This window comes from Corylus avellana, chromosome 1, assembly GCF_965113065.1.
Source record: "Corylus avellana chromosome 1, dhCorAvel1.hap1.2, whole genome shotgun sequence".
Classification (NCBI taxonomy): Eukaryota; Viridiplantae; Streptophyta; class Magnoliopsida; order Fagales; family Betulaceae; genus Corylus; species Corylus avellana.
Genome location: NC_142490.1, coordinates 43,560,433 through 43,573,397, shown reverse-complemented (window position 1 = coordinate 43,573,397; position 12,965 = coordinate 43,560,433). Strand labels below are relative to the sequence as shown.

Sequence of the window (12,965 nt, the reverse complement as noted above, 5' to 3'; positions counted from 1 at the left end):
AAAAATAATAAATAAACTATGCGACTACTGCATCTTGTGAAGCGGCTAGTCTATGGGATTCAGTTGGTGGCATATAGATCCATGATGGAGTGTTCGTTGAAGCTTCGGAGGATGACAAAGTGTTCTAGGTGGTCGAGGAAGGCGCGCCTACTTGAATAGACGACACGAAAACCGGTGGATTTACGATGAGTTGAGCTCTCTTTGTGCGGTGCACTAGGAGCTCTCTCCATGCTGCTCAGGGGTATCATGATGCTCCGGTAGATGAACAAAAGAGCACGTTGAAAGGGAAACCATCGTTCATGCTGCTCATGCCAAATGTTTTTTTTTTTTTTTTTTTTTTTTTTTTTTTTTTTTTTAAGATGTGGCATGTGGGGAGAGAGATTGTCAAAGAGTGTATATAGAGAGAGAACCATTCATGGGATCCAAAATTAGCCTTAGTCTATAACTCTGATACCATATTAAATCACCACTTTTCCCTATTGTTTTTTGAGCTCTTGTAACAATGGTGTCTTTAGCTCGGACTTGGATTCTCTCCATTTCATTTGAAATTGAGAGGAACAAGTTAGTTGTTTTTAGGGAGCAATTTTGTCATTTTTGCGCTCCCTGTTTCTCATTTGGACAAAAATGCTCTCTTAAAACAACTAAATGGATCCCCTCTAGATCCTTTTCCCTTGAACTCTTCTAACTCTTGTCTTAATAATTATTGGATAGACACAGTTTATATGAAAATTAAATATTCCAAAAATAAATTAAGATGTTAACCGGACTATAGATGACTACGAAGTATCAATGCTTCTAGTTTTCATATCCATCAAGTGAGAGCTTGTGCAATAGGATTAGAAAACATAGCTCAATGATGTTACATAAAGGCAATGTTACATAGTTCAATGATCTTTTTCTATTATACTCAACTGGCTCTTCGACCAGATTCCAATTTGACAGATGAGAAAAAAGTCCCATCTCTTATTCTTCTTGTCAAGCGCCGAAAACAATGAAACAATATAATTGGAATCTCCTGTTATTAGACTACTCAAAACTCACATAAATTCTGACAGCTTAAAAGATCAGTTACATGACCCACCTCCCTGCATCAGTAAGGCATGCAGGTGAGCCCCACAAGCCCATTCTCTTGAGTTGTTTAAATTTCTATGAAATTCTGGCAGCTTAATAACAGAGAATCCTCATCCTCATAAATTAATAAACCAATAAATGACATTCATAGGAATTGTTTAACCGCAATGCTAAAAATTAAATTTTTATCCCACGATGCTGGCATAACAATTCCAACCAATCCTTAGATGGGTCTCATGTGAAATAAAAATATGGTTTTTAACATATTTCTATATTTAAATCAACATTAATGTCAATGAAAAGAGAATTGAGAAACCAAAAAGGCATTAAAATCACATACCTCAAGAAATACGCTAGTAGTAGTGAGAACACTAACATGAGAGAGACCATATACCATAGTTTCTACAACACAATCCTCTGTAAAACTTTTAGAATGAATGAAATTAAGCAGCACCTCATCCAACTGCAAAACATCGGCAGCAAACTCAAAGCTAACAACCGTCCAGTGTAATAGATCGAGTGAAGAGTCGGGGCCTCGACATAAATCCGCATAATATCCATACAATGCCCTGAGTTTTAAAACCTTAAACCGCTCAAGATTCCGACCAAAAACATTAAGGTGCCGGAGTTTGTAACACTGCCGTAACTCAAAGGTTTCGACGAGTAGGCAATGACGAAACAACATACAACGTTTCCATGGCTTTGGCCGTGGTGTCGACCTTCTGAAGTTCGAGGGTGTGCTGGAAACGCAAACCCTACAACTTTGGTGGAATATCAACTTCGCAAAAAATCAGTTTCAATATTTTGATTGATTCAACGTCAATATGTTGTCAAGAAAGCTTGGCGTTAGCCTATAGCTCTGATACCATATTAAATCACCATTTTTTCCTATTATTTTTTGAGCTCTTGTAACTATTGTCTTTTGAACTCTTGTAACTTTTATCTTAATAATTACTCGATAGACACAACTTATATGGAAATTAAATATTCCAAAAATAAATTAAGATATTAATAGAACTATAGATGACTACTAAGTATCAATGCTTCCAGTTTTCATATCCATCAAGTGAGAGCTTGTGCAATAGGATTAGAAAACATAGCTCAATGATGTTACATAAAGGCTAGACATTGAACTCAATAGGAGAATTTTAAATCTAAAAGCTAAAATATGAGGGATATAAAATTTTAAATCAAAGATGTAGAAGATATAAAATTTAAATCTAAGAGCTAAAATAAAGAAGATAGAAATTCTTAAATTTTTAAGAGCAAAAACATAAGCTTTCTGCAGTTACCAAGCTTGCAAGTGAAGAAACATTCACCAATAGCGGTTCCTGATTAGATTCCCAAAAGATGTTTTCTCCACAATTTTTTCAAGCATAGTAGGTTGGTACCACTTTTTAGAGAGTATTTTGAATTGCTTATTAATGATTATTATTATTATTATTATTATTTTTTGCCTAAAAAGAAAAATACTACCATAAAAAGCATTATCAAACAAGCTCAATGCTCCCAAAAGATGTGCAACTGTAATTACTTCCTCTTAATATAAATGTGAAAACATATTTTTGAGAATGGTGATTAACTAGAAGCATTACAAATTTAAAATATTACATAAATTATCCTCTTAAGAATACTTATAGAGTGGGTATCGGTTATAACGGTACCAGTAAACCTATTTTCGATAATTAACCAAAATTATCAATTAATTTGATTAATTAACCGATAACATTTCAATAAGAAATTATTTCCAAAATTTCGGTTAAAATAGCTAATCAATTAATAACGGTTCGATTAATCGGTTAACCGTGAGAATTTATTATTATTATTTTTTATTATTTATTTATTTTTTAAATCATGAGCTTTTTTAATTGATTGTTTTTGGGCCTAAATTGCTTTTTTGGGCTAAAATAACTTATTAAACAAAGAAATTTTTAAATAGACCCATTAATTAACACAATACGAGTCTACCATATATATGTTTTACCAAAAAAGAAAAATCTATATCAGATAAAAAAATAATTATACCGATTAACTGAGTTAATCGGCTCCGGTATAAAAATCCTTAACCGATTAAGGACCAATTTCTGGCTGTAGGCAGCGATACCCATATCAAATTCTTTAGCCTTTTTTTAAGTGCTTATTACTTCTAGATCATCGCGGCAACAAATAACATACAGCACAATCAACAAAGGTATAACACTAGCAAGCGACACAAGAAACGAAGAGAAAAAGATGGAACAAGTAGATGGAAACATCTCTCATTTTATTAAGCTAAAAGAGCATGCAGAATCAAACTGTACACTCTCAACTTTATGACAATAGAAGGGCACAAGCTAGATTGCCCTTCAAATTAGAATCGTAGAATCTCTCTGTTTCTCTTATACGTGTACAAAAAAAGATAGGAAGAAGCCAACTCCATCTTCAATCAAAGCTTTTGAAGAACTGGCTTGAAAAGATTTCTTTACATGTACAATCGGACATGAGAAGCAACAAGCACATCTCTACTCAAAACAACTAGAAATCTACAACAACGAGGAACGCAATGTATTTACAAAACCCATAGAGACTCATATCTTTGTACCCATAAATAGCATTTTCCTCGGACACTGCTCTTCGTCCGGTGAATCAAACAATACCGCCGATATGTCAGAGAAATCCTTCTTGATCAGGAACCGGTCCAAAAGCATGCGCCGCGGTTTTGGGGCATTCGGAGGTTCGATATCTCCGAACTCGCTGGAATCCTCCGAATCAATCGCGTTACGAAAAGCGGGAATCTTTTTTGGAGTACAATACGCAAAATGCGATTGCTTTGCAATCAGAGTCTGCAATTTGCAAACACGTACAAATCAAAATCAGCCTCCACATTATTCACCAAATCAGCAAAGATCAAATACTTAATTAACAACAGTTAATTGTTGATGTAATAGAATACTTACAGCTTCTCTGATTGTTTTCGATACGTGGAAAAGCTGCTTCAGATCCTCATGATTCACACCGCACAATACCCTAATCTGCAAATCAAAAACAGAAAATTTCAACCACAAACTCTCCAAACCGACTTAAAAAACACAAAGATTGAAGCGCACTAATTTGGTACTAACCAGAATGTCCTGAGGCAAGGCTTCAAGGAGAGACCTTTCAGCCTCCAAAACCACTCCCTCACCGCACCGCCTCTTCGTCGGAGTCTTGGGAGCCGAATCCATCAGGGAAGCCTGCAAGTCATTCGAAATCAGAACCCTAATCTTCATATCAAAAACCGAAAATTTCAACCACAAACTCTCCAAACCGACTAAAAAACACAAAGATTGGAGCTCAACAATTTGGTACTAACCAGAACGTCCTGAGGCAAGGCTTCGAGGAGAGACCATTCAGCCTCCAAAACCACTCCCTCACCGCACCGCCTCTTCGTCGGAGTCTTGGGAGCCGAATCCATGGGGGAAGCCTCCAAATCATTCGAAATCAGAACCCTCTTCCTCCCCAATCCTCGCGTGTACCTCACAAACCCTAACCCTAGCCCCTTTTCACCAACCACACCGCCGCGCTTCGATCCCAAACAACTTCCACGCCTCTTTCCCAATGCCATGTCCATTCAATCCAATCAAAGATTCAATCCCTTCCTTCCAACAATCCAATCAAAGCTTCAACAATCACAAGCACTCAATCACTTGGAAACACAACAAAACCAGAAGCAGAACTGAGCGAGCCTGACTAATTCAATACCGAATCTAAGAACACACTTTCTGAAAACCACTTCTCCGAAAACAGATTCCTAAAATCAAACAGAAATCGATCCCGTAATTAAATTAGGGAGACAAAAACCAACCAACCTCTTTATGAGATATATAAGCAAGCCCGAGATTTGTGTGCTTTGTATGAGATAATCGGTGCGAAAATACAGCAACACAGAAGTTTTGAACGACCTTCCAAACACGGAGTCGCTTCTGTGGGTGACAGGTCGCGGTTATATAGAAGGAAAAGAGAGTGCTTTTACTTTTTGAATAAATAAAAAAAGTAAAAAGATAAAAAAGTAAAATAATACTACGCGTTTTGGGAATCTGCTGGAATTTTCTATGGAAAGATGTTGGTTCATACGCGTGTGGGTTATGAGGTTAATTATTTTTTTAGGGTGTGTTTGGCGGTTAAAAAGACTGAGGGCTGAGAACTAGCCGTTGGAGGTGAACACGTGGCGCAAAATGAGAGGAGGTGCGAAGGATCCTATGTGGTGCGGGTGGTGATGTGGCGATATGGTCGGTCAAAGTCGGCTGTGTCTGGTGGATAGTGGAACACGTACAGCGATCCTAGACGTGTGCGGGAAGTTTGGCTATCGTGACCGTCAACGTGGGCTTTGACACGTCGTATGGCGTTTGGACTTTAGACACGTATAGTTGGGGGCTTGTGTACTTCAGTACTTGTGTTGACGGTGGGGATTTGGGGGAATGTTGGGTGGTGGTTTACTGGCAGCCAATTGTTTGTTTGACCAGATATTCTAAATGGGCGGCCGACGATTGTTACAGGTTTCGATCCTTTACACAATGCTAAGCCAATTCAGCGTCAAGTACACGTCAACATCTTGGGATCCTTTACACAATTCCAAAGCCTCTTCAAGAAGGAAGTTTCTAGCACCATTCAAGCTTTGCCATTCCTCATCATTTCCAGCTCTTCAAGAAGGAAGTTTCTAGCACCATTCAAACTCAGCTCTTCAAGATGGAAGTTTCTAGCACCATTCAAACTTTGCCATTCCTCATCATTTCCAGCACCCTAAGAGCTTAATTGGGATTGAGTTTGAGAAGTAGACTTTTTAGAGCTTGTTTGAAATTATGTTTAAGAAATAGAGTTTTTAAGTCAAAAAGAGTTTTTGGACAAAAACTTCATTTTTAAGTTTTTTCTAAAACTGTTTTTTGGCAATTTTTAAGCTTTTTAGATCCTTAAAAACGCTTTTAATTTTTTTTACCAAACGAGAATTTTTTTCTTCAAACGGACTTTTTAAGTGTTAAAAGTACTTTAAGTCTCTCAAACGTAATCCCAAACATGCCAGTTTTTAGGCAAAAGTCCTCAAAAGGTAACTCAATTAGCTGGGACTACGCTTAAGAAAACGGAAGTCAATAGTTCGAATCCCCCTCCCCCTTCTTGTGCGGATATGTCAAAAAAAAAATGAAATTTTGGGCAAAAGCTTTATTTTCAATCTTTTGCCAAAAGTGCATTTTAGCTATTTTTATGTTTTTTGAACCCTTAAAAGTACTCTTAATTTTTTTTTACCAAACAAATATTTTTTTCTTCAAACAAACTTTTTTTAGTGTTAAAAACATTTTTAGGCCCTTCAAACACAATTCCAAACAAGTCCTAAGTCGGTAATTACACGCCATAATAGCAACCAACAAAATCAGCTACACCGACATTCTAGTTATTATTCTTTTTTCCTTTGTTTTTTCTTTTTTGGGTTGGATTTTTTTTTTTTCCATTAATTGCTGTAAAAATTATTGAAAATTATTGTGAAAAAATAAACACTAAAGATGGCCTTCAATGAAAAACTAATTGAGATTCTTCCTCAAATCATTCCATCTCTATCGATTATTTTTTTCTCAGTATCTAATATATTTTGTACTGAGGCAAGCAAGCTTGAGCATTTAAAAACAAGTTTCTTTCAATTGATTTATTGTTTTTTAAAATCCTGATATTTGGGATTTTGCATTAATTAATGACGGGGCACGCAAAATCTTTCAATATTTGAAGTAACCAAATAACTACCACATGATACTGAACCCTTATGGTGCAAACAAAACCACCGACAGCCAAATAAAAAGAGACCGCAACTGCAATCTGCCTCCAATGTTCGAGATCCCCCGAAAAGCGAACAAGCTAACCGATCTTCAACGGTGCATTTTATAGTTATGCCAAATATATTCCAGCAAAACTTACACCATTTTGACCGGAGTAATGCTATATTTACTCAAATTTTTTAATACAATTTTTTCATATCGACATGTGACTTTTAAAAATATCATTAAATTAAAATCAAATAAAAATTTATATCATATTTAATGGTGATTTTAAAAGTCAGGCACAACTTAGAGCTTGTTTGAAATTGAGTTTGAGGGTCTTAAAATTGCGTTTAATGCTCAAAAAGCCCATTTGAAAAAAAAAGTTCTTATTTGGTAAAAAAATTAAAAGTGCTTTTAAGGGTCCAAAAAGCTTAAAAAATAGCCAAAACGCACTTTTGACAAAAACTTAAAAATGAAGTTTTTGCCCAAAAACTTTTTTTTACTTAAAAGCTCTATTCCTCAAATGCAATCTCAAACAAGCTCTTAAACCCAACTTTAGCCCAATTTTTCTCTTAAGTTAAAAAAAAAAAAAAAAAAAAAACTGTTGGAGGAGAGAGAGCGTTAAACTAGAAAAAGAGAAAGGAATTTGGTCTAAAAATTGGGCTAAAATTAAGTTTAAGTTATGGCTGTAACACACCTCAAAACACAATTATATAAAAAAGTGAAAATAAGTGTAGCTTACTCTTTTGACAAAGCAAAGGGAAAAGGCTAAGCAGTATGAACCCTTGTAATTGTTTTCTTTAAGGTATATGTTTTTATGTTGTCCTTTTGTGTGTGTGAACTCTAAGAACTTGCTTTTCACACCTGTGTCCTACCCTCCAAATATGCACTTTTTAAAAGTATACGATGGAGCCTAGTTTGTATGATTCTTAGACTTCTGAAATAGTAATGAAAATCGCAATTCATGAAAATAATAAATGAAAGTATATGTTGACTTTAACTATGGCTAATATTTTTTTACACAAGTACTTGTGGCGTCGACATGAACCAACACGAAATTAAAAGGGTTAAAGTTAAGAAGTTTGACCTGATTAATAAAATGAGAAGGGTTATGGTTGACTTATATAGTTTTATATTCATATTTCGACACGATCCGAATTTGACAAGCGATATAATGGAAGACAATTTTGATATGACCCGTGAATCCGATACAAATCCAATGCAAAATTAGAGATTATGATTGAAAGATGTAACTCATTTAAGTTAATGGGTTGAATTAAAATTGAACTTATAGAGTCTTATACACATACCTTGACACGACTTGAAAACGACACACGAACATGAATGAATTGTCACTCCTAATTTTTACTATAATGTCAAGAAGTGAACTTTGAAAATATTTATAACAGTTTTCTTTAATTAATATTGTAACATATAAAAGCTTCCAATAAAAATCTAGGGTTTCCTTTGGCATGTATAGCTTATAATATATCTACTATTTACTGCTACATTGCTCGGAAGATAATTTATTGGTGCAAAATATAGTTGTATATGACACATCTTTCGATTAATTGACCATGCGTTACGTTTTATGTTGGGATACTCATTTATAAACTTTATAGCATGTAATAAATACCATATAAAATACATAATTGAAACAATCCCTTTGATTTGGTTAACTCTCTCATCTAGATTGTCTTTTCCTTGTTCCTCTCTTTAGGTGTCCGTCAATAGAACATACCTTTAAATTCTTCTCTAGAAAAGGGGGTGTCTTTTTTAAAAAGAGTAATGATATTTATTTTGAAATATGGGATACTCATTTATAAACTTTATAGCATGTAATTCAATAACTTATAAAATACATATATAATTGAAACAATCCCTATGATTTGGTTAACTCACATCTAGGTTTTTTTTTTGGTAAAGTCCTCTTAACCCTCTCAAACTACCACTCCAATAACGATCTCCTCCCCAAACTACCAATTCCAACAATCTCTCCTCCAAACTACCAAATCAATGACAATGTATCCCCAAGACTCATAAAATGACGAAATTACCCTTACTAATATTAAAATTTATTTAATTCTTTATTTCAATTTATGAAAAGGAAAAAAGAATTAAATATATTAAAAATAAAAATAAAAAATCGAAAAAACCACATGGGTTTATTACTGGGGTGGTCGAGCCCCCTAGATGTTTCTGGGTGTGGCCGGCCACCCCCGAAATCAGCTTGGGGGTGGCTCTGTAGGGGTGACTTGGCCACTCCATGCACTTGGGGGGCGGCTCTGCAGCCCCTGCCATTTCAAACCACCCTTTTTTTTTCAATTTTTTTCAATTTTTTTATTTTTTTTATGTTTATATTAAATATATTTAATTTTTTTAAAAAAATATATTTAATGTTTTTTCAAAATTTTAGGGGTATTTTCATCTAATGTCGTCATTTAAGCTATGATTATGGGGTACATTGTTATTGATTTGGTAGTTTAGAGGGGGAGATTGTCGCAATTGATAGTTTTTTTTTTTTTGGGAGGGGGGGGGGGGGGGGGGAGATTGTCATTGAAATGATAGTTTGAGGGAGTTAAGAGGATTTTACCCTTTTCTTTTCATTGTTACTATCTTTAGGTGACCATCAATAGAACTTACCTTAAATTATTCTCTACGTAAGGGGGTGTGTTTTTAAAAAGAGTAATAATATTTAGTAGACTGTTATATAACTGTGCACTGAAAAACGGCCATTGGATTAATAAGAGCTTGTGAATAAGAAAAATCAAATACTGATTTTTACTGTCACGTCATTTCAATTGTATGACGATTATATAACAATCTACTAAATAATATTTATCTTTTAAAAAATTACAATTTTAAAGGTTAAACTACGATTTCACCAAGCATTTAACAGTGATTAATTAACTGTGGCTTCTTAAGGATAAGAGTGAAATCCACTAATTTTTTTTTTTTTGGAAAAAAAATAAAAAGTATAATAGTGCAACCAGTGTAATTCCAATTAATATGGGGCCCTTTGTCATGGACTTGGGCTTTTAGAGAGAAATATCTTTCTTCAATTGAATCCCCTAGAGTTAAAAAGCTCACCTTAATTGACAGCAAACACACAGGCTAACTTCATAGTTTAATTTAGAAACAACATAATTAATTTTTTGTAAAAACAATTCAACAAAATACAATGCATGCACTGCATATGGAATACAACAGAAAACCCTATGCCTTCCTTAGAATGCAATTAAACTAGAAAATGGAGAATACAACACAAAATCCTATGCCTTCCTTAGACAGTAATTAAACTACCCTGTGTTTTTGTGTTTCCACTTCCCACCATCAATGGGATACACATCATCATGAGGTCCTTTTTGCCAACCACCCCCCCCCCCCCCCCCCCCCCCCCCCCCACCCCCCCCCCCCCCCCCACTTGATTAAAACCAATATTTCGAATGTTTTGGATGCAGAGAAGTCCTGTCACTGGAATGATCACATATGAATATACTGGCTTTTGGAGATGCTCTCCATGAGCAAAGAAGTTGGTCATAAATTAGTGCATCTGGGGTATTGAATTTGGTGCGGCCATTGCTGGGAGTGACAAGAACTAGAGCCTCCAAGAACACTGCCTTCCCTAGGAAGAACTTCACCAACTGTAGCTCACGCATTTCAAACTTGAAACCTTTCACTTTAACGAATTTGAGGTTGGTAAATAAGTGCTGGAAATTCTCAAGTATTTCCCTCTGATGTAGTTCCCAGTAGAATCCCCATTCAAAAGAAAATTCATTGAGCTGCAGGCAAAATAATATCAAATTAAGATTAAGAACTAATGTTTGCAAGAAGTGATGTATATATACTCACATCAATAAAAAGCTTCTCTATGCAAGGGCAGTTCTTGAGAAAAGCAGCAATGTCAAAAAGATTGCAGTAGGTGGTCCCTTCCATGTACAAATGAAACTCCTTCAAATTCCAAAAGCAGAATTCCATGTCTATAAAAGTCCAATCTCTTATTCTTCTTGTCAAGCCCTGAAAAGGGCAAAAACAAGGAAACAATATAATTAGAATCTCCTGTTAACACACATAAATTCAGACAACTTAGAGGGGTTACAAGACCCACCGGAGCTACATCATTAAGTTTAAATTTCTATGACATTCCGGCAGCTTAATAATAGAGAATCCTCATCCTCATCCATAAAATTAATAAACCAATAAATGACATTCATCGGAATTGCTTAATTGTAATGCTAAAAATTAAATTTTTATCCCACGATGCTGGCATACGTAACAAATATTCCAACCAGTCACATCGTTTGTGAAATAAAAATATAAAATATGGTTTCTAACGTATTTCTATATTTAATTCAACATTGATGCCGATGAAAAGAGAATTGATAAACCAAAAAGGCATTAAAATCACATACCTCAAGAAATACACTAGTAGTAGTGAGAACACTAACATGAGAGAGACCAGATACCATAGTTTCTATTGCGCAAGCCTGTGTAAAACTTTTAGAAGGAATGAAATTAAGCAGCACCTCATCCAACTGCAAAACCTCAGCAAACTCGAAGCTGACAACAGTCCCGGTGTAGTAGATCGAGTGAAGAGTCGGGGCCTCGACATAAATCCGCATAATATCCGTACAATGCCCGAGTTTTAAAACCTTAAACCGCTTAAGATTCCGACCAAAAACATTCAGGCCCCGGAGTTTGTTACACTGCCATAACTCCAAGCTTTCGAGGAGCAAGCAATGGTGAAACAACGTTTCCATGGCTTTGGTTGTGATGTCGACCTTCCGAAATTCGAGGGTGTGCAGGAAACGCAAACCCTGCAAATTTGGTGGAATATCAACTTCGCAAAAAATCAGCTTCAATATTTTGATTGATTCAACGTCAATATGTTGCGAAGAAACCTTGAAAGGCTTCCAACTTTGGTAAAAATCTAAATCAATCTCTTCCACGCCTTTCTCGATGCTTATATCGATGCATCTTTCGATCACCGATTCCGCACCAGATGGATCGAAAGAGAACCGGAGGCTTTGAATTTTGGAGCCCACGTGAGAGTTGAAAACACGTTTGATTATCTCGAAAAACTCGCTGCGGCTGCCGGAGAAATCCCGGTCGAAGAACAGGTTTCGATTGAAAATCCATGTGTTTCTGAACCTCGTTGATAGAACTCCAACCTGAACCGCCTTTTTGACCGGCAAGAAGGAGAAAATCCGGTCGAGAATGTCGTCCGGGAGATTTATATTATAATTTGCACCGATTACATGACCAAGATGATGATGATCATGGCTCCTCTTGGTTCTCTTTTGCGGTGACTGTGACAGTGTTTGGCTATCTCTTTTGGGTGCAACCATTGAAACCAATTGCAACGAGAACCCTATTCAAGAGAACAATGAGAAAAAGAAGTCTAAATCAATGCAATATAAAAGAGAAAATCTAGGCGCCTTTTGGGTTTTTAATGATTACTTTAATTTCATGTTAATTATCATTCATTACGTACATGTTGGAACTGTTGAGAAAATTTAGCTTCATGCATGGCTGGTTTTGCCTTTTCTGGATGCTCCGAAGACTGAAGCTGAGCTCACTGGGGCAAAGAGAAAAATAGTGAGTGGCAGTAAATGTTTACTAGGATACCGGGTCAATACATATCAAAGCTACCTGTTTTGCACGTGGTGAATGGGAAAGCGGTGTCGTTTTGGACTGGTAGTTCAATGTGTGCATGCCTTGTTCCCGGTAGCCTGTATATTTTGGGTCCAGAGTGCCTGGTTTGCTATGAATGGCAGCTGACTAGGATAATGATTGTTCTTGATTCTTTCTGACAAAATGAATTAGATAATCCTTAAATAGTTCTTGAACATAGATAGAATCAAACTGATTTCCTAAACGTATTTCTAAATATTTTTTAATGTCCCGGTTATTTACGGAACTCGAGAAACAAATAAATAATCATTTGTTTTCGAAAGAAATCGATGAATTATTTAAAAATCTTATAAGATCGATTCAAAAATCTTATAAGATCGATTCGGCTAGGTACCAAACTTGATCAGAAGCAAATAAATAAGCATGTGCTTTTTCGGAAGAAATCGATGAATTCCTTAAAAGTCTTCCGAAGATCGATTCGTTCTTTTTTCTCCGACAGAC

The 12,965-nt window shown here is 35.7% G+C and overlaps 2 protein-coding genes across 2 annotated transcripts; both read right to left on the bottom strand.

Moving 5' to 3' along the window:
* Window positions 1–3,313: 3,313 nt before the first annotated feature.
* On the bottom strand, window positions 3,314–5,021 carry LOC132171128 (F-box protein At4g05010). Its single transcript, XM_059582360.2, has 4 exons — window positions 4,403–5,021; window positions 4,173–4,283; window positions 4,008–4,082; window positions 3,314–3,893 (listed from the first exon to the last, which is right to left on the bottom strand). The coding sequence occupies exons 1-4, from the start codon at window positions 4,658–4,660 to the stop codon at window positions 3,639–3,641; spliced, it is 699 nt and encodes a 232-aa protein (XP_059438343.1). The 5' UTR covers window positions 4,661–5,021; the 3' UTR covers window positions 3,314–3,638.
* A 5,237-nt stretch (window positions 5,022–10,258) lies between these two features.
* LOC132169915 (FBD, F-box and Leucine Rich Repeat domains containing protein) lies at window positions 10,259–12,178 on the bottom strand. Its single transcript, XM_059580856.2, has 3 exons — window positions 11,243–12,178; window positions 10,683–10,847; window positions 10,259–10,612 (listed from the first exon to the last, which is right to left on the bottom strand). Exons 1-3 carry the CDS (start codon window positions 12,176–12,178, stop codon window positions 10,259–10,261), a joined length of 1,455 nt encoding a protein of 484 aa, XP_059436839.2.
* Window positions 12,179–12,965: the final 787 nt, after the last annotated feature.

Bases quoted from the DNA above. Each gene is read 5' to 3' on its own strand.
- LOC132171128 (XM_059582360.2), bottom strand. From the start codon at position 4,660: ATGGACATGGCATTGGGAAAGAGGCGTGGAAGTTGTTTGGGATCGAAG. The intron at 4,083-4,172 runs GTTAGTACCAAA...TTTGATTTGCAG, and splicing joins CCTTGCCTCAGGACATTCTG to ATTAGGGTATTGTGCGGTGT. The intron at 3,894-4,007 runs GTAAGTATTCTA...TGCAAATTGCAG, and splicing joins CGAAAACAATCAGAGAAGCT to ACTCTGATTGCAAAGCAATC.
- LOC132169915 (XM_059580856.2), bottom strand. From the start codon at position 12,178: ATGGTTGCACCCAAAAGAGATAGCCAAACACTGTCACAGTCACCGCAA. The intron at 10,848-11,242 runs GTATGTGATTTT...TGCCCTTTTCAG, and splicing joins CTACTAGTGTATTTCTTGAG to GGCTTGACAAGAAGAATAAG. The intron at 10,613-10,682 runs GTGAGTATATAT...TTTTGCCTGCAG, and splicing joins TAGAGAAGCTTTTTATTGAT to CTCAATGAATTTTCTTTTGA.